Below are 25,373 nucleotides of genomic sequence, written 5' to 3'. Positions count from 1 at the left end.
GAAAATGAAGCTTTGAAATTGTGAAAAACACATTTAGTTTCTCACGTACAACCGCACAGAGAAATAGAGAGAATCAGAAACTGACCCAAAACCTTCAAATGAAATCATTGTCCATATGACCTTCAAGACAAGCAGAGTGTTGGCAATAAATTTCAAATTGAGAGCTTCTCTTCAGGCTTGGTTTAGCCAGTGCCAGACTCTAAAAGATTAAGTGGCTTGTTGTTCCTTTGCCTCTACTTCACATATTCAGCTTTTCCAAATGACTGAATATGGGTACAGTATTTTAGAGAGAGAGAGAGAGAGAAAAGTTAAACTGTCACAGGAGATGGGGTGCAGTTCCCAATTAGAATGACTAAATTGATAGGTTATTATTACTCCTGTCCTCATTTGCTGACAGAGATGAAGGCAGCGGAATAATGGGAGTGTTTTCTTAGCTCTATGATTTGAAGTGTGAGCAGAAATTAAATACAACATCGCTATCAAAGACAACCAGTCATTTTCATGCCAACCACCAGCTAATCAAGCAACTACATTTCATCCCAATCATTTATTTGTTCTGTCCTATGTTATCTTTCTGAGCTCGATAATGGTTATTGTGGCAGCATTCAGTAAGCATTTGTAATCCAAATCAGAGCTGTTCATCTGCTGAGATTTCTTTGATGATTCAGAGAAACACAAGCGTGTTTGCGAGTGTAATTGCTGTGGCTTTTGAGCATACTGACAAGGTGAGTTTGGGAGCCCCCGGCTCCAGCTGCAGCCACTCTTATTAGGAGAAAAAAAATAGCCTCTTTCATTTAGGTGATGTTCTGCCTTCACGGTACAGTAGAGCACAGCTGGGTTTTGTGATTTCCTGTGCACAGAGCAATCCCAGGCAACATCTCAAGCGTCATATCAAGCAGAATCTTATTGCTTCTGTGCTCCAGCATAAACACACCTGGGTTTCATTTGGCTCTTTGTATGATTCTTTTCAAAATGTGCGTGAGATCATTGTTGATTTTAAACTGACATTGACCTGACTTTTTTTTTTCTTTTTTCCCTTTCCCCCGCAGGTGAAGAATGTCATCGAACAGGAGGGATTCAGTCGTCAGAAGCGAGGCTACAGAAATATCAACGATATTGAAGTTAACATGAGTGACCCTCTATTCACCAAGCAGTGGTATCTGGTGAGTAATAAGCCAGCTAGCTGTCTGCGTGAAGCCTGACCTTTAGCACCAGCCCACATTTTTTCCACCTTAATTACTCAGAGACCGACCATATTCCCTACCGCCTTCTGTATGAACATTGTTATTCTTTGTTAAATTAGCCTGGCAAATATCATGCCATCTCATCTCTGCATTCATGTTGCCTAGTTTCCCCTCGTTTACATTAACCGGTGAGCATGAATTTGATGCTGTAGCAAGCTCGCTTTCATTCATCTGGCATGTCAGATGAATGTGCTGACATTTACTTCCCCTTCCTTTCAAAATCACCCTCAAGCAGTCCTTATCCATAACATCCTGCACATACACACATTCTGCATGTTGACTAATTTCCTAATGGTGGCTCACCTGGGTGCCATGAGTCATGGACGTTCTCCATATTGTCTGAGTGATTAGATAAACACAGGCCAGGCAGACGGGACCCCTGGGCTGGATCTTAATGTGGCTGAAGCTTGGCAACTGGGCTACACAGGCAAAGGAGTTACCATCGCAATCATGGATGACGGTGAGTATAAAATCCTTAATTTATAACCAGGAGCACTGTCTGGAAGCACTTAATCACACCTCCAAATATCCATCGAGCCGATTTATTTGTATATGTTGAACTTAATAAAGAATGTATCTTGGTTCTGATTAATTTGTCTCCCTGTTTGAGGGGACTCACAGCATGAAATCAGGATTTACTGAACAGGTTTTCAAACAGCCGCATGTCATTGTGCAATAAAAAAACCCAGAAACCTCTTTCTCCTTTAGTATGCATTCTGTTTTTTTTTTATACACACAAAGAAGCATTTAATCATTTTTGTATATATTGAATATTACCATTACAACTGTTGAATCCAAGCTGACAGGCTCGATTTTCTAGTTTAAAGTCCAAAGATACAACTGCATTTGATTTCATTATATTTGAGACGCTGGGCCCTGTGATTGTGGAATATTAATTTTAGAGATTGTTAACATGTAATTTTTTTCTTTTCCCAGTTCGTTAATCATCTAAATTGAATTGCGCAATTTGAGTCATTTGCAAATTTGTGAAAAGTTGTGTCAGAATAATATCATTCATCATTATCCTCATTATCAAGCATTCAGAATATAATAAAGCAAAAAGGAAACCATGATATAAAAATGGTAAGATATTTTGCTATCCTCTGTGATGCATGCTATATGACTCAATATTAATTTAAAAAAGTCCCATTTCAGGTATTGATTATCTACATCCAGACCTGGCATCAAATTATGTGAGTACATACATTTTCTTTTAATGTCATACTTTCCTTCATTTGCGTAAAGTGCTGTTAATAAACAAAGCAGGAGTTTAGGTCGAGGATTTCATGGGCTTCGTGTGGTTTGTCATTGCCAGTGACAGGTGCTTTCCAAGTTGCCTTCATGGCTGCTGAGTCTCCTTGTGTTCCCGGAGGACGCAGAGGCAGGCAGACGGCCAGCCAAGCTGTTTAATGTTAATGCACACTGCACTGTAGCAGGCACAATGGCAGACCGATCTGTCACAAGCAGAGATAATGCCAGGGTAGTTGGTGCTGCATAATGTGATGCTCTATCTCCAGAATACTGATAAAACCTTAAAGGACAAGAGGGATTGCTAAATGGAACACGGCCTTGAAGGTTCAGTCTGATTACACTATAACTTGTGCAGTTTCATCAGTGTGTCTGCATTGTGGTGTCTTCTTCAATCTAGGGATGAACAAATGCAAACCTTCTAAAGAAACTCTAATGCTTTGTTGAGTTCAAAATCCTCCTACTTGAAAACTGATGTTTATGGTATTTTAGGCTTTTATCTAAAAATGCCAAGAGTTTTGGCTCTTTTTTCAGCTGTTTGCTTATGTTTTGTTTCCAGGAGATTATCCTGATGCAAAGGGCTTTCTGTTTGTACTTGTCTGCTGTAGCTATTGCGCATTAAATGTGGCTTGTTTTTTCCCCCTGTCATGCATGTATCCATTTTTGCCTGCCTTTGCATGTCTTGCCTGTGAACAGAGATGAGCTGTGGCCCAAAAATAACACAGCCTCAGCTGTGTTGATGCGGGAGCATCCTCCGCTGGATTGATGGATCATGCTGTGCATAGATCCAAAGTGTGTGTCTGTGTGCGTGGCACCGTGTATGTAATCCTGTGGTGCTATTGTTGTTGTGCTTTTTTATAGACCTAGACATACCTAGAAAACTCCCCCGAAACAAAACAAAGAAAACATTAAAAACCATTTTGAGTTGATCTCGAGTCGTTACTTTGAATTGATCATGTGGTAGAGCTGCTTTGAGGAGACAAATGTCAGCTCATGCAAGGGTTTTAGGCTGCTTGTTTTTCAAGATCATAATGCTACAGTTTACGAGATACATTTTGATATGACAAATAAAATGCCAGGCTGTGTTTTATTTGCAAGTGCAAGAGTAATAGTGCTTCACAAGATTCACAAAAAGACACATCTCACAATTCAAGTCTTTCACTATATTCTAACAAGTTCTATATATTGTTTTTACTACCATCCAAAAAATTAAAGAACTGAATATAAAATAATAGTAGTAAAAATCACAGGCAAAATAACAGACATTGAATCTGATTTAATTCCTACAGATGAGTATGGAGTTGATCTTTCTTTGTATCTCAGCATGCAGACAATCTGCATGGGCCTTGTAGTTATAGTAAAATGCTGAACACAGGACCCAATGGTGTTGGTGACCCTTGCAAGCCTGGAATGAAAAGGTCATTTTATTTCGCTTTTTTCAATTTCTAAATAACAATGACATAATTGCCTGAATAAACTGACTGTGTGATTTGAGCTTGATTGCCTAAAATACCAACTCTCACCCCTTACAAATGAAACAAAATGATTTGGTCCACCCCATACCAGGACTGCCCTTTACAGCACTGATAATATTTTATTTATTCTACCTTGGGGACCGTGAGCCACTGTATCCACACAGAAAAGAAAGCAAGAAGAGGGAGAGAAAGCAAACAAAAGGACATCGCCTGTTAACAAAGGTTAGCATAGCTCACGTAGAAGGTTAAGTATTGTTCAGTTATCAGCAGTTGTTAAAAACAGTGAATTATAGTCGAAATTAACCAGCACAACAGCCAGAAAGAGTGAAGTAGTAACAGGTCCCTCTCCAAAAGGATGCACAAGATGTGACAAAAGGTGAAGTCCCATAGCTGCAATGAAGAGCTGTTTCAGCTGAAAGCTTAGCACTAAGCTTTACTGTATGTTGGACCAGCTGTTCTGAGCTGCCAGGTATTTTGAGGAAGCCTTTGTATTCCAGGCTGATGAAACAGTATGCTAAAATACCACAGTGACACTTCACTATATTTAGCATGGTTCTAGTGAAACAGCATGAGGCAGCAGATAACTGAAACAATTTTTCAAAAGTGGATACATACATGAGAGTTTGCTCGCTTCTTCCTCTGCAGCCATTAGTTTGAAAAGTCCCATTAGCCGGGTGAAATTTAGGAATGTTGCAGTTGGGCAGTCATTCCCTTCCTAGGAAACAACTACTTCACTACAGAAATTCAACCACTGGATAAATTTCAGCATTTAACTTTTGATTTATCTGCATTCTACCATAGGAAAACCAATTTAATTCAAACATGGCCCATTTATCCCCCTGAAGTTCAGTGAAATTCGTGTATTTAATGCATGAAGACTTCTTTACCCATGGCTCAGCTCTTCTATGTCTTGTCATCAATTTATTATTGTTATTATCATTGTTATTAACAGGGTAACACTAACACCGATAGACAGATAACTACACCAGCAGCCACTTTAGAACCACCAGTTAACCTGGTAAGCCCGTCTTTGGACAGACTCAAACACAGAACCTTCTTACTGTGAGGTGACCGGTAGCTCTGTGCTGATACACTGATATAACTAATCTAACTACATTACGTATAGTATTTAATGCTGTCAGTTAGTGTTCTCTTTGTTCTATCCTCTCCTGGTTTATATAATGCCCTTCTACTCTCACGTAACACTCAAATCCTTTTTTACACTGCAAACTGGATCCACAGACACAATTTCAACACTCACAGACACGTGAGCCCACATGGATGTCTCAGGAGATATGTGGGGTTCAAAGGTCTAAATAACTAATGACTCTGACTTCTAAATTCAACTTCTATATTGTTGAATGTCTGTGGTTGTAAAAGCATTTTAGAATCTTTTAGATTCTTTATACTGAAAATGACAATCATCTTGGTTTTCAAATGACTAATGAGCTTTCTCAAGAAAGTAATCATAAGAGTATAAATACTGATTTTGGCACTTGTATCCACCTGTAAATGATTTCTCTATAACGTTAAGTAATCGGCTGCACTGCGTGTTGAATGAGTGGCGTGCCATGAAACAACCAAGGCATTTTGAAGAAGCCAATGTGTTTCAGGCTGATGAGATGGCATTTTAAAATACCACAGTGATGCCGCTTGTTAATTTAGTTTGTTACTTATATGGGCATGGATGCGTTTCTTTAGCTTTTGCTACTTCAAATCAAACGGCACACAAACACTCTTGTGCGTACACTCTTGCAAATGTTTTCATGTATCGCTAAATTATCAGATATGCAAAGATATGCCATGTATGAGATCTCAAAGTATGAGATCTCTAACTTTTGTGTTTGATAACATTTAAGGATAATTTAATTATTTACAATTATTATGGTGTTTCTAGGGGTGTGACCTTAGCACCAAAAAGGTTGAAATCTGCATAAGACTGTAAACAGATTAAGACACTAATAGTATTTTGAGACATAAGGATTGAAATGTGAGCGTATTTCAAACTGTGCTGATTCATGGACATATTCTAGATTTTTATTAAATGAAAATTTAATTACTGGCTGATTTCAGTGACCACTACAGATTGCTGTGTATGGTTGTCAGAGCAATTTTCTTTCTTTTTTTTTTAGTCAAAAGTTGCATGAGCGATATGGCACAAGAAAGAGACTGCTTATTTATAGGGGCCATAGTTCTGAGACAAGTGCATGCAACTTGATCAATGGTGTTATTTGTTATTCGCTTTAGAGGATATAACATTTGTCTTTTCTCTTTTAAATTGAACTTTGTGAAAGGTTGTAATATTGAGTTTTAGGTCCTTTCTGAGGAATGTCATGTTGTTTTCTGTAATGGAGAGATGTCTTCACAAAGACTTTTTAAAAGATTTTAAAGGGAATTATGTGGCCTAAGATTATGTCCACTAAAACTGAGAATAGGCAGTGTAAACTCCCTGAAATTGGTTGGGACCTTGTACTATAGTTAAAGTGTTTTGCCAAGGGCTTCCAAGAAATCGTGCATTAACTTTCCTACATTATAAATTTGCTTATCAGCACTAGTGGCCTGTTGAAATCTGTCCTGATAACATGATAAATGGTTCTGGGAGAGATACATAAGAAAGTTTTGTCTGAGTTTTCCCCTTCATCACCAACATACCCTAGGAAATAAAACAAATTTTAACTACTTAGAGCAATTTCTCAGGGGTCCCACTAATATGTCGTATTACACTGACTTGGTCCAGTCATTCCCATGTTGGGCCGGACAAAACAACATGATTTGTAAAATAAGGAGAGGGTTAGATTAACATCTTTAAGCTCTTCTTAAATGTTTTCAGTATTTTCAGTACTTTTACCACTTCAGGTTAAAAAGTTAAAAGTAGTGTTTAAATAAAGCCATAGTAAAATTTAAAGGTGAAATATCTCTTTGACAGGATATCTTAAAAAGGCTTAGTGTAAATGTGGCAAGAGCCCTGTCCGGATACATCTTCTCCTTTTGGCCCGATAAGCCAAAAAGCTGACAGAAATATGGAGTAAACGAAGTTGTACAGTTGTACAGTTGCACAACCTTACTTTGCGGCTGTCAATTGAGTGAATGAGCTGTTTACTCGTGTGATCTAATTGTTACTATAGCTGACTCTAGAAAAAAAAAATACTTGCCTCACTACCAAATGAGCATGGATGGATGACAAGTTTGCTTCATTGTTCACTTAAGTACCATAAGCTCATGTGACAGTGAACAGCTAGTGGTTGCTGGGGAAAGCTGACGAGGCTGAGGCTCGGCAGAATCCATTATTCCGACTGTTGCTGTGCACAGGACAGCAGAGAAAGAGTAGAGCCTGATTGATAGCAGAAGAAGAGCTTGAGAAGCACAGAAAGTCATTCATCGACAGGCTTGGTGTCATTTATTACTAGGGCTCAGGACTTTTCACTTCATTTAATAAAAGACAACAAGGACACACTCCTGCGTCTGACGTGGACTCAAAATCTATTTGGGAACGGCATGTTCTAGTTTCAAATGTTTCTGCTCTGAGTATTAACATTTAAAGACAAAACTTTCTAACTTTGCTTTTTTTGAGCCATATGTTATATGTAATTTTTGTGTGGTATCATACCTACTTAGAGCACGAAAAGAGGAAACCAAATGTCACAAATACTTTAGGTAGCTTTCACCTTTCTGTTTATTACCCCTTCTCTTTAAACAATTACATAGTTATGAAGTGATCTCCATCACGTAACCCTAGTGGCTCTAAGTATTTGTACTGTCCTCTAGTTGTCTGCTCCACATTGTGATAATTACAGTGTTTCTCCATTGGGTCACTAAGCTATTGTCGTTTTTCTTCTTCCATTGTTGCTGACTGAGTCATCTCCTCCAAATGCCAGCCTACACAGCTCACAATCTGCAGCATGGAAACAGCCTCCAAGAATGATCTGATGTATTTGGGTCTGTAGCTAATGAACAGTGCTGTGTTTTCTCCGTGACCACACAAAGCGGCATGTTATAGGGACTAAATACACAGCTCAAAACAGGATGCACTCCAAGTGACAAGAGTGACAAGTAAAGGAGAGACTTCACCTGCTGCAATAAGTCAATAGGTCATTTTGTATTAAAGTAAGAACAAGTGTAGTGTTGACCCGAGGATGTCTTACTGTGTGTGAATATCTTCCAGACATGGTTATTCTGATAATTCTGTTGACTGGGTTACTATCTGTCAGCGGATGTGTGTCTGTCTCCTGCATTTTCTTTCTCTTGCTTTTCCGTTGCTGTTTGCTCTGATCATATTACTTTTGGCCATGTGGAATTAAATGTTGGCAGTGATTTGGCCATTACTTTCTCAGTTTGAAATCCCCACTGTGACCACACATTACTTTAGTATTGCCGCAGATTAAATATTGGTAGTTAAGTGTTGCATGAAGGTGTTCAAATGAGTTTTAATGTATAAACCATACTGTAAGTTTATTAGGATAAGCTAGCTAAATCTAATACAGTCGAATACAATTCTGCACTACAATAAATCATGTCTTTATGAAGGTTAGACAATAATGTTCAATGCTGATGTAAGCTTTTCTATGCTGCTCTAAGGTATTGTGCAAAAGTCTCACTCATTTCTTTATATTTTGCTTCCAAAGAACCAGGCCAGACTTTTTAAAGTGATCTAGGCCAACAATTCTCCAGGCTTTCTAAAGGTCTTTCAGTGTTTTTCTTTGGACATTGACTGCTTCTTTACTGAGTCTTATCTTTTTAATTTCAGAGGAATTGTTTTTTTTTTGTTTATTTGTTTTAGCCACTTAGCACTGACCTATCAATCTTTCAAACATAAAAAGGCATATATCTTAAAGGATGAATCAGTATTGTCTAGATAACATTTGTTCTAAGGTGACAACTTGGCAAAGAACCAATTTGTTCCAATTTTCTTAGCTGAATCTGTGAAAAATGTCAAAGATAACACAGTTTGACTTGCATGAAATATTTTTTTTTCAGTAAGGTGAAAAAAAATAGCTATTAAATGAAAACCTAGGCAAGTCTTGGCATAGTGTGCAGTGTGTCCTTAAGAAGAATTGAAGAAACTGGACAAGCGGAGGACAAAAGAGGAAGTACTAGGCTTAAAAAACTACTACAGTTGAACAGTATTTGAAAGTCATGTACTCAAAAATAGGAAAACAAACAAAAGACCTGCCAGAAGACCTGAGAGATGCATCTGTCATTTCAGTTGATTCATCGACTTTTTTCTGAAGTCTTAACAGAAATGATCTCAATAAAAGTGTGGCTGTCAAGGACTGAGTCATTCTTCAGGTAGGGAAACAGGTTGAGGTATGCCAAATTACACAAGAACTGGCAGGTATGAACTGAATGATAAATCCATCTTTGATTCAAATATCAGTATGTATGAAAGAGGTCAGGTAAAACAGTGAGAGTTGAAGTCATCTGTGAAACACAGTGGTGGGTCTGGTATAGTTTAAGGTGGCATTTCAGGCACTGGTGTTGGAAATCTTTTCACAATTGTGGAAATTATGATCACGGAAAAGTATTTTGGTCCAACACACCATGCTGTAGCATGTCTGGAAATACTCTAATTGGCAATGACTGCATTGTTCAGCATGGCAATGAGGTCAAATATAAAAGCATAAAAGATAGAAAAACACATAATGGACACTATCATTCATGGACTGGCCTCCCCAGAGCCTGGACCTCAGCATTGTAGCAGTGTGATCATCTTGACACGCAATGGAGGAAAACTCAACCAACACAAAAAGAAAAGCTTTGAATGCCCTTCAAGAAACTCAGAGAGTTATTTCTGAAGACAACTTTAAAGAATTCCCAGAAAACCTAAGAGAGTTCAAGCTGTGTAAATAAAGGTGGTCAGACCAAATAATGACTATTGTCTTATATATTCTGTTTTCATGTATGATTGCAAATGCTCCAAAAGACTGCTTCACCTATTTTCCATTTTCCATGCAACATATAGAGGAATGTGCAAAGAAATTGTTTTTTTGTTTTGTTTTGTTTTTTAACAAAAACAATATCAGACTAGATGTAGCCTGCCTTCACTGCTGCTTCATGCTGTAGTTTTGGCAAAAAAAAGTGAATGAAAACATTTCTAAAACTGCCTAAATTTTCCCTGAGCTGCAGGTTGGGTGGCTAGATTTACCTGATTAGCTTTCGCACTAGCAAGCTTAGAATTCAAAATCACCCCTGACCGGTGCATAAGGATGACAGAACAGACTGTGATAAGGTCAGCACTTGACTGTGAAATGCTCTGCCCTGTCGTCTCTCCTGCTGTTTTTCTGTCTCTATGTTGTTTTCGTAAATGCATCCATTCGGTCCTTTCAGAATGCCGATGCCAGCTACGACTTCAGCAGCAATGACCCGTTCCCATTTCCGCGCTACACAGATGACTGGTTTAACAGGTAAAGCTCGCCCAGACATTGCCTATTTCTATATACACATACTCAGTGTGTTTTTGTGTGCACGTGTGTGCTCTCCCTAGAGTCTGGCAGCTCTCTTCTATTGATTTTCTCTCCACATAGTTCCATTAAGACATAATGGTGTGGTATAAACAGAGCTGTTGTCCAACACAAGAGAATAGAAAACACAATGGCTATTTTTAGCTTCTCACTTGGAGGAGATAAGGTGGATAAAGGTGGACAACCACAAGTCTAGTCTCCTCTCAGGGACAAGTGTTCATGGTGGTGACCTTCTGTCTGATAACGTCTTATCTGCCTCCCAATCACACCAGGGGATCCACTACCACTACAACACATATGGAGCAAAGGAGCAAAGGGAACTATATTCTTTCTCTATCTCTCCTTCTGTACCTCCATCTGCTCAGCTATATCTACATATGTGCAAGTGTCTGTTACATAGAGAAGCGGGTATTTGAGTCTGGTACTGAAGCAGTTGCTGACTGCCGGGCAATACTTGCTGGTTAATCGGCTGGTTGTTATAAATAGCTGCCTGTCTGTAGCAAAGCATGCTGGGAAAGAAGGGTTGACTGCAGTGTCCCTGTGGGGAGTAACGGGATGGAGACATAGACACGCATCACATGACGAACACAAAACGCTGATATGTGCAGTCGTACTCAGACTCATATAAATGCTCTGAAAATGGATGGAAATGTTGCTTTTCCTCAGGCAGATCCATTCTGTTAATTATAATAGATTTATGGCTAAATCTACCCATGCTGTTATCAATATCCTCATTCTAGACACACACAAAGGCAACAATGACAAGGGGTACAATGAATGTGTGAATGCTTAGCTCAGACCTAAACCACAATATATCATTTTCAAATGTATGTAAATGAATGCAAATCATTTTAAGCGCTTTCTTTGCTTTCCGCTGTCACAAGTCACGGCACAAGATGTGCTGGAGAGGTTTCTGCGGCAGCCAACAACAACATCTGTGGTGTGGGAGTCGCCTACAACTCCAAGGTGGCAGGTGTGTGTTATAATAAGCTTGCAGTTTCAACAGAGGAATAACAATGAGGGGACAGCAATGTTAAACACGATGATGGTGATGTGGTGAAAGCTGGGAGGGTGATTCAGCAAGGGAGATACTAAATGCTTCACCTATAAAATATACTGTAGGGCATTATTGAAGAGTAGAGTTACATGTTGCTGAAACATGTTAAAATGGTATTTCTCTACTCACAGAAGTAGGAAGATTTAGCTTCAACTGAAAAACAGGACAAGAGTCCAGTTTTTGTTTCATTTTGATTTTGATTTTGATTTTTTCGCTTTTTGAGTAACAAATTAGAAATAAGAAAATCAGTACTGACAGCTTGATTTATGTTCTGCTACAAAGCTAACATAAAGATTTGCTTTAAACATTGTTTAGGGTTTACATGCATGAATGCATCATACTTTTTGCACACTATGGATATGCAAAACCTATGCTTTCTTTAATTAGCAAGTAAATTAGTAACTTATACTTACTTTTTGGTATCAACTTGACGGCATCTGGTTGTACCACAAAACTGGAGTCAGACTTTTACTCTTTCAGGTATCAGAATGCTGGACCAGCCATTTATGACTGACATCATTGAGGCATCATCCATCAGTCACATGCCCCAGATTATTGACATCTACAGTGCTAGCTGGGGACCAACTGATGATGGCAAGACAGTGGATGGACCCAGAGAGCTCACATTGCAGGCTATGGCAGACGGCGTGAACAAGGTAAAGGCGCACCTTCACCTTGTGCTGTGAGCTTTAACCTGTGATGGAAATTTATCTTTAAATCTCTTGAATGAAATCTTCATTTTTTTAGTGCCGCCCCCTGTGAAGGTTTTACTCACCCTTGAAGTGGCACTAACAAGTACACAGGGTCTTTTATTACACCAGCTGTAGGGTTTTGAGAAATTGAGTAAAGTCACCTGTTCAAAACTGTAAATGGGTTGTGGTTACCATAAGATTTTCTTTTCATTTTGTTTTTAATTTAATGTTTCAATTAGTTTCTAGAGTATGATTTCATATTCTTTTTATTGTGTTTAGTTTTATTACATTTTCTTTTTTATTACTATTCTTCTAGAATGAGGTGATTTGTCAGGTGCTTATGTTTTACATGTTCATAAGAGACATTAGAATACAAATATATTTAATTACCTTTAATTGACTCACTATCATGTAGGTAGTCTAAAGACTCAATACACACCTTGTTCAACAAAATGCTGTATGATTTGTTTTTGTTTTATCTCAGATTTGTGAGTGCACTTATTTCTGTTTTTAAGTTTAATATTTATTTTATTTCCATTAATTAAAATGTTTAGCTTTAGTTTTTAATCTAGTTTTAGTCAAAGTCAAAGCATTTGCATGTACGTAACAATCCCAATTACCCTCAAATATACTTTGTGTTTTGTGCCAGTTATCAAATGTAGGCAAATGTAGTTAAACAAGTGCAACTGTGGACAATCTATCGCTCAACTTTAATATGACAGCATTGTACTTATGAGCATTTTAGCAAAGCTTAAAGCATGTAGATTACAATGCAGACTCATAGAGGCCTCACACTCTTTGTCATGTTTTGCTTGAGTGATGCTCATGAGCCAAATTACTCTTTGCGGATGGTGAGGCACAAGTAACTACTATACTAACGCAAAGATGAAAAGGTGATACCTTCAGGGTACCATGCGCTCTACAGTACACTGATGCTGAACTACAGCCAGTGTAGATCAGTGTAGATTTTTTCACTCATCCAAGTGACTTCTTCAGTCTCAGCTGACTGCAGATTTCTCCAACCCTTATGAACAGCACATTTGCATAGTGACTGAACCTAAGACCACTGACTAACAATGGGCCGTGTGGTCAGTTTCCTGATTATTAATATACAAACTGTCAACGACCATTGATCAGTGGCCATGAGTACCATTCACACAAAGTTGGGGAATGGCTGCAATCAAAGCATTGGAAGATGGTGAAAGATGAACCCTTCGGCCCCCTAAAGGGATGGTCTTCCCTCCTTGACTCAAACCAGCATTCCTCCCTGTCCAGGATGCCTTTCTCCAGTTAAACATAATCACCTTTCTGGGATTTCCTTACTGGACGACTGAGCATGCATGAACACACTCCATATTCACTTCCTAGAGACTTACTCTAACCTAACATCTACTACTAACCATTACTCTGACCTTGAAAATAAATAATTTTTCAATTTAGGGCCAGACAACATCAGCAGTGTCTGGACCAAACACACACACAAACACTCACACAGCCGTCACGCTAGTAGTGCCACTGCCAGTTGCTTGCCTGATTAATCATCATGTAGCCAGGTGTGGGTTGGTCTGAAACGACCCTGTCGTAGGCAGGGTAGGTGAGCGGGAGCAAAGCTCACTGTAATGTCTGATCATGTAAACACAACTAATCAAGCAGCCACTCTGCGATCTGCCACTTAGATTCTAATGATCACTTATGTAAGCTATTGTGTAGGCCGAACATGATGTGCATTGTGCACAAAGGGAAACATTTAAAATTAAGAAGCACATTATTTCATATTAACAGCTGAGTAAGGCAGCACGGCTTTAATGGAATTAAATACACTGGGTGCTGTTCCAAATGAAAGCACTTTGTTTGGATAGTGCAGGAGACAGATTGCAGAAGGCCTAAAGCACATAGGTGTGCTCAACAACACTCAAATCTCTTTTTGCATTTCAAATAAAAAGAGATAAATAAGCATCATGAAAGGTAGGACATGGCACTCCTCCTCCACTTGATCCTTTGTTCTGTGGGGAAATGGTCGGCCTTTTGTAGAACAGGTGCAGCATTTGGTGAGGAGGATGCTCTCTGCGTGGAGCCACAGTCAGTTGTTTCATGTTTCAAGGCACTCTATCGGTAACAAAGATGTCATTTTACTGTGTTTAAATTTGCAGAATGAGGTGTAGAAAAAAAAGACAAAAAAATGCTGTCACTTTACCTTCCTCGACTGTAGCAATGCCAATTTACATGCTGTAATGGAAAAATAAGAGACAGGACAAAACAGGCTTGTGTGCCTGTGTGAGTTGCCAGTTCCGGTACACAATAGAAATTTCACTGAATTCTTTTGAGTGCTTTCTTTTTTCTTGTTGCTATCATTTGTGCGATCACAAAGTTTTTCATCAATAGCATTGTGTCTTTTTTAATATTACGACCTTCTGATGAGATCTGCCTGCTTTGCATGCTTACAGGCACAGAATATCACAATAACATTTATTTAGCTCTAGAAATCAATTTATTTTAATACCAGTGGGCTGGACAGCGTGGGCCAGTGGAGTTTATGTGTTTTGCTTAAATGCTATCCTCTGTGTCGATCCTTTAATAATGTAAGATTGTTCATTTACTCCCTGCCAGTTTTCCCCAGATCCTTCTTTCTACTTCACGAAATAATAAAGAAGACAAATAATTAAACAAATAAAAAAAAAACCCACCTGCCAAAAGACAGCAGAGTTTTGCCAGCTTTCAGTGGGCAGTGGGTGATTAAGCAGTTTCTTCTAAAGAGCACGCCCGAAGTGACTAAAAGAAATGATTCCAAATAGGAAACCACCACCTGTGACAAGGGAGGTCTGACTGGCCTGTTGTCAGTGAGTAATTGAGAAATATACACAGGAGTCCTGTTATTCAATCATTTAAAGTTCTAAGCAAAGTATCACGCATTGATATGCATCATAAACTCTCAGATTTCCAATTTTCATTTCACCCAAATGAATTCCAGCGAAAAAGACAAGAACTGTGACACACTTTCATTTCACTGGGATCATGATGATAATGTTGTTTTAGGGGCGCGGAGGGAAAGGCAGCATCTATGTCTGGGCCTCAGGAGATGGTGGTAGCTATGATGACTGTAACTGCGATGGTTATGCCTCAAGTATGTGGACAATCTCCATCAACTCTGCCATCAACGATGGGCGCACTGCTCTGTATGACGAGAGCTGCTCATCCACCCTGGCATCTACATTCAGTAATGGACGGAAGAGGAACCCAGAGGCTGGAGTGGTGAGTGTGCTTGTGTTTTATTTGATCTCAATGTGCAACACAGTTCTGAAAGAAGAAACAACCTCAAATGTTTGCCGTAATGTCTATCAAATGTTTTGATAGTTCAGGGTCCCTGATCTTTTTCCATTCAAAGATGACTCAAGGCTTGTTTGTGATGTTAAATGCCTTTAAACGATGGCTCTTCTGATTCATAGATGGAACTGTAAATAGCTTTTCAATTCGCCCTGCAGTCAGAAGATACTATGAATGTAACTTATGAAGCTGTCAGTTTCTGATGGAAGAATTGCTCCTCATTGTGACGTACAGCCCAGCATTTAATTGCATAATGGATGTCTGTGTGTTTGTGTGAGTGTGTGTAAGTACAGCTGGCTCAAGCCTATCTGCACATTTACGTGAAGAACAAATACATGACATCTTGGGTTGTTTTAGGATAATCCCAGGATAATAATATATAATAATAATTGCTCTTCTGTCTTCGTATGCACATAAATTGATCAACATCCTATATAACATGCTTGTGAATGAAGCATGCAAAGGCAGCATAAGCGATTATGCAAATCACTTTTGGCTGTTGACAAAGTCATGGATCTTCCCAAGGGTTTCCCCTCTAATTAATGTCAGTCTGTTATCATTTCTAATTAAGCACAAATTAAAATTGAAAACACTGTTTATCCAGAGACATAAACATTTTCTCAATGTGTGTGCACAGCTATTCAGCCAAAGCACCCTGGTCATGCACATCTCTCTATGTGTTTTCATGTTTGTGCAGAAACATAATAAAAAGGTTGTTTTGTATCTTGTGCACTCTCACTAACATAATTATAATATATGCAAAGACAATGAAAACACGTTAAATAAAGGATTTCATTGAAAATAGTATAAATACAACACGTCAAGTGCAAAAAATTGAATGCATGAATGTATATATTCTTTTAAAACTTTGTGCTTGTTTTTAATTTGATGCGAGCAATATGGTTCCAAATAGGACAACAGCATGTTTGCCCCTAGCTTGCATCACGTGTCACTTGTAATTTTTCCCATTTTTGGCTTAACGTTTGCTTTTTAAACTTTGTAATGGATCAGTAACAGGTCTGGAGTTGTGGCTTTCAGACGTCTTGCTAAGCACATGCACAACTGTGTCTATTTCAGACTGAAATCACTGTTATTTCATACAATTTTTTTGTCCTTGTTCCCTGTGTCCACAACATTTATTTGTATTTCACAAAGTCCTTTAAAGAAATTCTGTACCGTATATGAAGAAATATTGGATTTTCTTTATGCATATTGAGTTATCTGATTTAATACAACAATTGTTATAACATATTACTGACTTACTATAATGAAATTTTGATTATAACGTTACATCTTTTTGCATATTTGCAACAATGGCAAAATCAACTACACAAAATAAAGATTAAAATTACTTTGATATATATAATTTTTTCACTTGTACTTGAAGAGTGCCTTCTAAAAACAAATTTAAACAATAAAAAATGTTGATTGATTCTACGTATAAAGTTGCCTTTTTGTGATTATTTTAGGCTACTACAGATCTGTACGGGAACTGCACACTGCGTCACTCGGGAACCTCAGCAGCAGCGCCAGAGGCAGCTGGTGTCTTTGCTCTGGCTCTTGAGGCTAAGTATGTACTCTACTGGTCCTTTCAAAGTGCTATAATAATTGCGATTATTGATTTAGACAGACTGTCTGTATAAAAACATAATTAGGTTTCCTTATTCCACTTCACTCTGCTGGAGAAAGTGATAATCACAAGGTATAATTTTAACCATTAGATCTGGACAATCTTCAGTTTGTTTTTAAGTACAACCTCGAGCTTTTGTGTATTTCTGAAGTAATGGCTTTAACGTCCTCTGTCTGTGTGCATCTAAACTCCTTGAGAGCACAAATAATCTCTCCACTTTTCACAGAGTTGCTTATTTATCACAACTGTGAAAAGGAAAAACTGCACTCACTCTAACGCCCACAGAGCACAGACTCAATGTATGTTTGTACCAACGGCACAAATAACCCTGGATCAATGCTCTTTATACCTTAGTGCAAGGCTAAAAGAAATTCAGTTCATTTTCTTTTAAGAGGTCTCAGTACTTTCCCATATATGTCAGATGATACCAAAAAAAACCAAACAAATAAAACAACACTTATTATCTTAGCTTGCTGAAAATATTTCTGTCTGGAGGCTAATCTTTGCAATCTATGGATTCCATTCTTGATGTGTCGTACTAAATCTGTCAATCATGCCATTTACACTCCATTACAAGATAGAATTCACTTTATGAGTTTCATTAGTTCTAAAGAAAAGGATCCTTGTGGATCAGAAAGTAATTGAAAACATTTACACTTAAGCAAACCCACCCACACATTATTATGAAACCTGGAGAATTACAGCTTCTATAATCCTCGAGGGGAGACGTTTCCTTTTCTCAGATGCTTCATTTCTCACGTTAAAGGGTGACAAGATTCTCTTGCCTTTAACTAACACCAGATAGTGAAGTTGAGTAAAGAAATGGTGTTTGCTTTGCACACACAATAATGATGTTGCTGTTGGGAGGAGCGGATGCTCACCCTGTCCGGCAGCAAATAACCCACGAGCCTTTTTACTGCCCAAACACACTTGAATCGTGCAGCAGCAGGAGTCAGTGAGTCAGCCAGAACAAAGCTGTCACTACACACAGCCAATATAATGGAGGGAGACACAGACAAAAGCAACCTTCTGCCTCCAAGCATAGACTCTATGATGTTTTAGATAATTGAATTAATTTTAGCAAACCCACGAATCAGAAATGTTTACAAATGTAACATTTGTTTTCTTTTGCTTTTACCACTTGTAACTAAGCTTTCCGTGTTTTTCTAGTTAGCCCTACCACAGCTAACCTACAATGCTGTCTCTTCTCTGTCACTCTTTTTTTTCCCCCCTTGCCTTTGTCATATGTGTGCTCATGACTGTCAATCCACAGCCCTAACCTGACATGGAGAGACATGCAGCACCTGTCAGTCCTAACTTCTAAGAGAAACCAGCTCCATGACGAAGTTCACCAGTGGCGAAGGAATGGCGTGGGACTCGAGTTCAATCACCTTTTCGGCTATGGCGTGCTGGATGCTGGTGGCATGGTGAAAATGGCAAAGGAATGGAAAACTGTGCCTGAGCGTTTTCATTGTGTAGCTGGATCCATTCAGGAAGTCCAGTGAGTCACATTTCTACTTATTCTGCATTTTCTTGTGCCCCAAATGCTGCATATTACATATGTACGCTGTATAGTCCACGATCTCAAACTGCTTTTTTACCCAAAAGTTTAAAAGTGAAACCCTGCTGAGTGCAAAAGACACACTCAACTAATTACTGGGTAAACCCAGTATGGCCCAATTGATTAAAACATTGCAAAGGGAGTGTCTACTTCATGATGCTGTAATGTTTGGATTGGGTCATCAGTCTCTGCTGGTCTTGAACCTCTAAAAGATCAACATTGAATACCCTGGTAGAGGAGGAATTACATTTCTAAATTTCATCTTAAATTAAACATCTAAAGTGGTCATATAGATTTGAGCATTTTGTCTAGTGTTGTCTTGTTTTGATTGATAGTGACAGTTTTGCTAATTTTACTTCCCTGGGATGTTTGACCTTCATCGCGAAGAATGACGTATGCGCTCAGTTTATCAGATGACTAATTTATCTGTTAAAGGGAAGTGACTGAGTGCACATCATGAAGTCTGCACTTACCAGAAGGATTTTGTGTCAATACAACTACAGATAGGGGAAAAAATAAAGGAAAAGCCTGCAATCGCCTACGGAGAAAGGTGATATGGTTGTTCTCTAAAGCCGTGAGGATGTGGGGTAGGGGAACTGCTGGCATGGTTTGGGTCCAGATGTGTCATATGTGCGAAGCTTTCCTACAAATCAATACAAAGTTGCTATGGATGATAATTATATTTATCCTATGATGGAACACCTCTGTTCTGCTGGGAGTGGTCTCTTCCAGGATGTCAATACTCCACCACCATTAAAACAACAGCTTTGGTCCTTGTCTCCACGAGATTTCATGAGACCTTTAAAATTTTGTTGGTTTTCCTTTAATTTGCTAATGTTACCATTAACCAGTGTGTGAATGTGTGTGTGAATGGGTGGATGACTGGTTGTGTAAAGCGCTTTGGGGTCCTTAGGGACTAGGAAAGCGCTATACAAATACAGGCCATTTACCATTACTATTGTTGTTTCCCAGTGTGCACTCACAAGAAATCTATGTCTACAAAATGTCTGGGGAGCATCTTTAGCAACAGAATTACTAAAGCACAGAAGGGAATATGTAACATGCTTAAAACTGCATGCCTGTTACAAGTGACCTTTATGAGTCATATGTCTGAGTGCGTAATCAAGTTGTAGCTACATCGGGAGTTGGCGGGAAGGAGGCAATATAGTTTTTTGGATGGGATTCCTTTAAAATTACTATATCATTCTAAACATGATGCATTTCTCACATGAAATAATGTTAACTACATCAGTTTGAGCTCTGGCAGCTTCAGTCTCTGCCCTCATATTTCACAGATGCAGCTGTAGTTAATGCGTCCTCCTTCTCGTCTTATCCTCACTACATTAGTACATTACCTCTCCCTGTATTTTGTCCATCTACAGCCTTGCTTTCACTTCACTGTCTCCATCTCTGTCTTGATTCCTTCCTCTGATTCCCCTGTCCCCACCACTGCACCAGTCACAAGGGTTCTGGTATCCATTCATCTGTCATATCGTAAGGCTTTGAGCTTAAGTGTGCGATGCCTGGTGGTTTCCTCCATCCCTCTTATTTGCTCTAATTAGAGCAACACAAGTAGGCTTGGAGTTCCCTGGAAATGCCATCAATCCTGGCGGAGGTGTACGTTTGTGTAGATGTGTGTGACCTAAAGTAATGCTTTAACATGCATTGTGAAAGTGTCAGTGTGTGGGTGAAGATAAAAAGCTGAGTGAATGCAGTCCGTCTTTGTATTTTCTTCCACCATCAACACCCACAGTACCTTATTTCGGTCTCTAATCAGAGCTTCACAGACGATTCAGTCACGACAACATGGTGTGAAAATGTTCCTTTGTGTGCTTGCGTGTGTCTGTGTGTCTGTGTGTCCCTCCCCTGAGTTCAGTGACAGATAAAAAAAAAAGAGCATGGTACAGCTTTTATTGCATCCCTGGAGAGACCACATGCAAATGGTGGAAAGAACCTGCTCTCTTATACAGAGTGCTGGTGACTTTACACTGGCATTATTATCTGGATATTTAAGCTTCCAGTGCAAAAACAAAACAAAACCCCCAAACAAAAAATAACCTATTTTTTACACTGACATGAAAAAGGTTTGCATATCTCAGGGAAAAATGAGTAGCGGGTGATGTTCATAGGTAAGAAGCTCCAAAAGAAACCTCTCTCTTCTTTTGAGTGGTGTGTTGAAAGCTATACTGGCTGTGCCATATTTTTCATCAGTTCACTGTTTCCAAAGCAGCACTGCAGGGTTTTTGCTGCCTCTATTGTGGTAGAGCTATAATTACAACAAGCCCACCTCTGATGATATTGTATCAGCGGAGAAAAGCAATAAACACTAACATCGCCATTCTAGCAAACACACTCTCAGCACTGATCTGATAGCTGCTCGGGCTCGCTGCAGCTTACTTTGCTGGAGGAGAACTTCTCATTATCAGTGGAGCTGGCACACAGTGCCACGCTGTGTGGCAGGTTTGTTTTTAATCTCCACTGGTCCTGCCCTTCAGAGGCATCTCTGTCCCTGCTCCACGGCCGACTTCTGTAATTACTCTTGCATGTTAACTGATAGGCACAATGCAGCTGCTGCATACAAGATCCCCTTTTTAGGTTCATATGCACACGCTGTAATAAAAAAAAAAATCACGAGTTAACTCCCCAAGAATAATGCTTTTAAAAATGAAGATGCCAAGAAAAGCTGTTGTAGTACATCCAGACATTAACTACATGTTTTTAAAGAAGTGTTTCTTCTTTACAGTATGGGCTTTTTACATATAACACTTCTAATGTTGATGGAGAAAAAACAAAGCTCTTATATTTGGCTATGTCAAATTTCTTATCACAGGGTGTAACTTGTTGTGCAGTACTGCGCTACGAGCTGTTCTGTTTTTCTGGGAATAGCAATTTACTTCATCAGCTCACCACTGCACTCACCTCGCTGTGCTCTGCATAGCGCCCTATTAATCATTTTTCAAACTGAATGCTGTTCCATGCGTCTCTCTCTCTCAGTTTCTGTGTTTCTTCTCTGCTTCCCTCTCTTCACCCCCTAAACCAGGCCCATTTCCCACTGCTGTGATGTGGCCTTAGCCTCTAATAATGTTATTAAGCCTCTTCACAGCCTTTGGCCACCACCCCTACCCTGCTGTGTTCCCACTCTTTCTTCCCATCACCCAGGGAGTTATAAAAGTATGTCTTACCAACCAAAAAGCGACAACACTTGAGAAACCAGCTATCATAGCAAACAGCAAATCTCACGATGAGCCTAGAAATCAGTAGAAATTTTGATCATATGCAATAATAGACGTCTATTAGAATAAAAGCACTGTGTGAGACTTGTAGTAAAAAGGTGCTATGCAACTACCAGTCAATTTAGCAAATAGGGAACACCTGTGAAATTACTGAGTAAGAAGAAATTATCACATCTGTGCTTTAAATTTTGGAAAACAAGCTTTAGACTCATTGCAAACTGGTTACTTCTAGAATATCAAGTATGTGGTCTTTTAGTGTTGACCAAAGAGCATATTATTCTCACTGCAACAAAAAAAGTACAGAGTAAATTAATCAGACATGACAGTCATGAATGCTTTTGTGCAATGAGGGAACAAGAAAAAAAGGCGCTTCCTTTTTTTGCCAGGGTTGGCTGGTTCTCTTGAAAAAATAGGTCAGGTGCTGTATTTACTGGAACATTAAAATAAGAGCAGGTAAAAGGTAACGGTTCTTTCACCTGTTCTCTCACGATTACATTCAGGGATTCCCAGTGCCATTGTCCAGGGCCATATAATACTTACTACACATACTACATGGTCTTGTTTCATCATTCTCTTTTATAGCTGTTATGTTACTTTGCTATGTTTCTCTAACATGTAGTTTTCATTTCTCCAATCTGATTCTTCTTCCCCAGTAAAATCCAGTCTGGTAACAAGCTGGTGCTGGCCATAACCACTGAAGCCTGTCAGGGAAAGGACAACTTTGTCCGCTACCTGGAGCATGTTCAGACTGTAGTCACTGTCAATGCCAGCCGCCGTGGTGACCTCAACATCAACATGACCTCACCAATGGGCACAAAATCCATACTGTTGAGCCGAAGGCCCCGTGATGATGACTCCAAGGTGGGCTTTGACAAGTGGCCCTTCATGACCACGCATACCTGGGGAGAGGACCCCCGTGGGACCTGGGTCCTTGAGGTGGGCTTTCAGGGTGACGAGCCACAGCGAGGGGTCCTGAAGGAGTGGACTCTCATGCTGCACGGAACACAAAGTGCCCCTTATATAGACCAGATAGTACGTGATTATCAGTCCAAACTGGCCATGTCCAAAAAGGAGGAGCTGGAGGAGGAGCTGGATGAGGCTGTAGAGAGAAGTCTGAAGAGTTTGCTCAGTAAAAACAACTAGAATCCCATCTGCATGTTGCCAGCTCACCTATCACCTATCTTCCTTCTGCAGTCTCGCTCTGTCCTTCTCTAAAATTTCACTGCATCTCTTAAGTTCTCCTAAGTCCCTTGTTATCCTCCCTTTGGTCTACCTCCGTTCCTCTCCTGTCTCTGATTTTTGTTATCAGATGTTAAAATTAGCCCCTTCGATGAATGTTTCTTGTAATCCAGTCATGATAAAAGTGTAACCTTCAATAATCTATTCTATAGAGAGAAAACAAACTATATCACTTGGGTTTTTACACTCTACAGAACTGTACATAAAGCAAACACAAGCCACTCTTTCATGCTCTTGCTTTAACTGCCCTACACCTCTCTTCTGCCAAATGTTGTACAGTTTGTGACTGTAAATGATTTTCTGTGCCATTCTACTTAAAGTTTAATATCTTGCAAACAGAGCAGTGCTATTTCTTTCTGTTTATATTTTTGTGACATGCACTGTTTATATAAACATGGAAAGAATGTGTAATTCATTTTGCAGCCTGTAGTCATCAGTTCATATTTCATAATCTTTGATGGACTATAATAAATCTATTCAGCTGTTTATTAAAGCACTTGAGTGATTTGAAATACAGTGAATGCATGTAGAAAACCAGCCATTCTCGGTTACATGATGCTGCCTGTGCTCCACTAAAACTGGAGCACAGGCAGGATCACCGTGGGATAGCAGTCACCCTACTGTAAAACACATCAACAAGTGAAATCGTCTAATCTTTCCCAGGCTTCTTTCATTCTGTATTGTGCTGTTCAATAAACAGAATAACCCCCCTAAAAGGCTCCTTGCCTAGGTACTATAGACACTTCCTTTATTTATAGAAGCAAAATGTAGCACCAATAAATCACTGTCATATAAATTATTTACAGCCTATTGACTGTAACTATTTAAAACAAAGAGGCTTCACTCAGTAAATAAAGTGTTTTCTGGACATATGTTTTAGGATGTAAATAAGGATCGTCTAAAGAGAGCTAAAACACTTACTTTCCTACAAAACAAACTCTTTCAGGATGAAAAATGAGCAGCAGCAAAGAGCAGAAAGTTAGCAATTGTCTGAACTAGCTACCCAGATGCAACCCGAACTAAAAGCAATGTGAATATCAGATATGCATTCATCAGGCTGCCTCATAATCCAAAATGAATGCTAATGCCTGTGCTAATTTCAGTGTGCAGTTCGGTATGTAAGTAAGCAACTGTTGCTCTTAAAATCTAATGTCAGTAAATTGCTTTTACAGCTTACTTCCACTTCCTCTGTTGGGCAGAAATTTTAATCAGTGTTCATGTATGAGGAGAGAATGTGGAAAAAGACCATTACTAGCATGGAGACTTTTAATTATCTCAGCCATTATTCAATCTTACTCAAATAAGTTAGCACAATTAATAGCAGTAATCCAAGTAATATATAAATTTTTATAAAGTGAGATTTCAGACTAATCTGTTCAAATACGTCTTAGAAATCTTCTCTGAAGTGTTTTACATACTCTGTATCATATTTGTCTCCTACAATTGTCTTACATTATGAACAAGGTAAGGTCACATTAGAAAAAATCCCATTATTATTCTTTTTGCTGCAGCCTTTGCAGTAAGACCTTCTAAGCCACTTGTAAATGTTCAAAGGCACCTACAATGTCCAGTAAAAAAGACTTTTATCATATATTAATAGAACGTATAAGGTGCTTGCTACATGTTGGTTATGTGAAGGCAAATACAACAATGTATCAATTGATGTTTGGGTCTTTTTTATTATTAAATATATCAAAGCAAATTAATACACAGCAAAATTGTGCTGAGGGCAGGCAGTGGCATCCAATTGAACAATTGAGCTAAAAAGGGGAAGGTCAGAGTTCTAAGACATAGTTTGAAAAAGGGTGGCCCAGCATTTTGTTTTCAGTTTTTTGTGTTTTTTCTCTCTTTTTATAGGTGGCGCTTTGTTTTTTTTCATTGTTCCAAGTTTTCAGACAGTAAAGGACTCAGCATGAGTATGGGTGAATATCTCGAACAACAACAGCAGTACTTATGGAACCAGCAAAACATATTCTGGACGCAAGACCAGAGACTGCAAGCAAATGGAAGAGCAATGTTTATCAAAGCAGGAATGTCTAGTTGCTCTTTATGTGTGGATGGTCTCCCTAAGAGACAAGAACATTAGAGTTAAAACAGTAGTTTTAGAAACAGTGGTGGTTATGAAGTCCGAGTGTATCAATATTATCTTCCAGCTAGAGAACCTGTCTCATGTAGGGTCCTGGTTTTCTGACCCTTTATGTCAGGTGACATGGTT

General features: G+C 39.0%; 1 protein-coding gene across 1 annotated transcript in view; it reads left to right on the top strand.

Annotated features, from left to right (window-relative positions):
- Window positions 1-23,889, top strand: part of pcsk2 (proprotein convertase subtilisin/kexin type 2) — a 29,497-nt gene extending 5,608 nt beyond the window's left edge. Inside the window, exons 3-12 of the mRNA XM_005727496.1 lie at window positions 1,050-1,163; window positions 1,596-1,704; window positions 2,400-2,437; window positions 10,292-10,368; window positions 11,310-11,398; window positions 11,963-12,138; window positions 15,208-15,423; window positions 16,965-17,065; window positions 18,399-18,626; window positions 22,573-23,889. Of these exons, the coding sequence (XP_005727553.1) occupies window positions 1,050-1,163; window positions 1,596-1,704; window positions 2,400-2,437; window positions 10,292-10,368; window positions 11,310-11,398; window positions 11,963-12,138; window positions 15,208-15,423; window positions 16,965-17,065; window positions 18,399-18,626; window positions 22,573-23,062 (1,638 nt within the window). The 3' untranslated portion in view covers window positions 23,063-23,889. The remainder of the gene's footprint in view (window positions 1-1,049; window positions 1,164-1,595; window positions 1,705-2,399; window positions 2,438-10,291; window positions 10,369-11,309; window positions 11,399-11,962; window positions 12,139-15,207; window positions 15,424-16,964; window positions 17,066-18,398; window positions 18,627-22,572) is intronic.
- The last annotated feature ends 1,484 nt before the right edge of the window (window positions 23,890-25,373 follow it).

The sequence above is a fragment of the Pundamilia nyererei genome, unplaced genomic scaffold (assembly GCF_000239375.1).
Source record: "Pundamilia nyererei isolate P.nyererei 1_Seehausen unplaced genomic scaffold, PunNye1.0 scaffold00024, whole genome shotgun sequence".
Taxonomy (NCBI): domain Eukaryota; kingdom Metazoa; phylum Chordata; class Actinopteri; order Cichliformes; family Cichlidae; genus Pundamilia; species Pundamilia nyererei.
The sequence above is the reverse complement of the archived record's forward strand: the minus strand, read 5'-3'. Positions and strand labels throughout refer to the sequence as shown.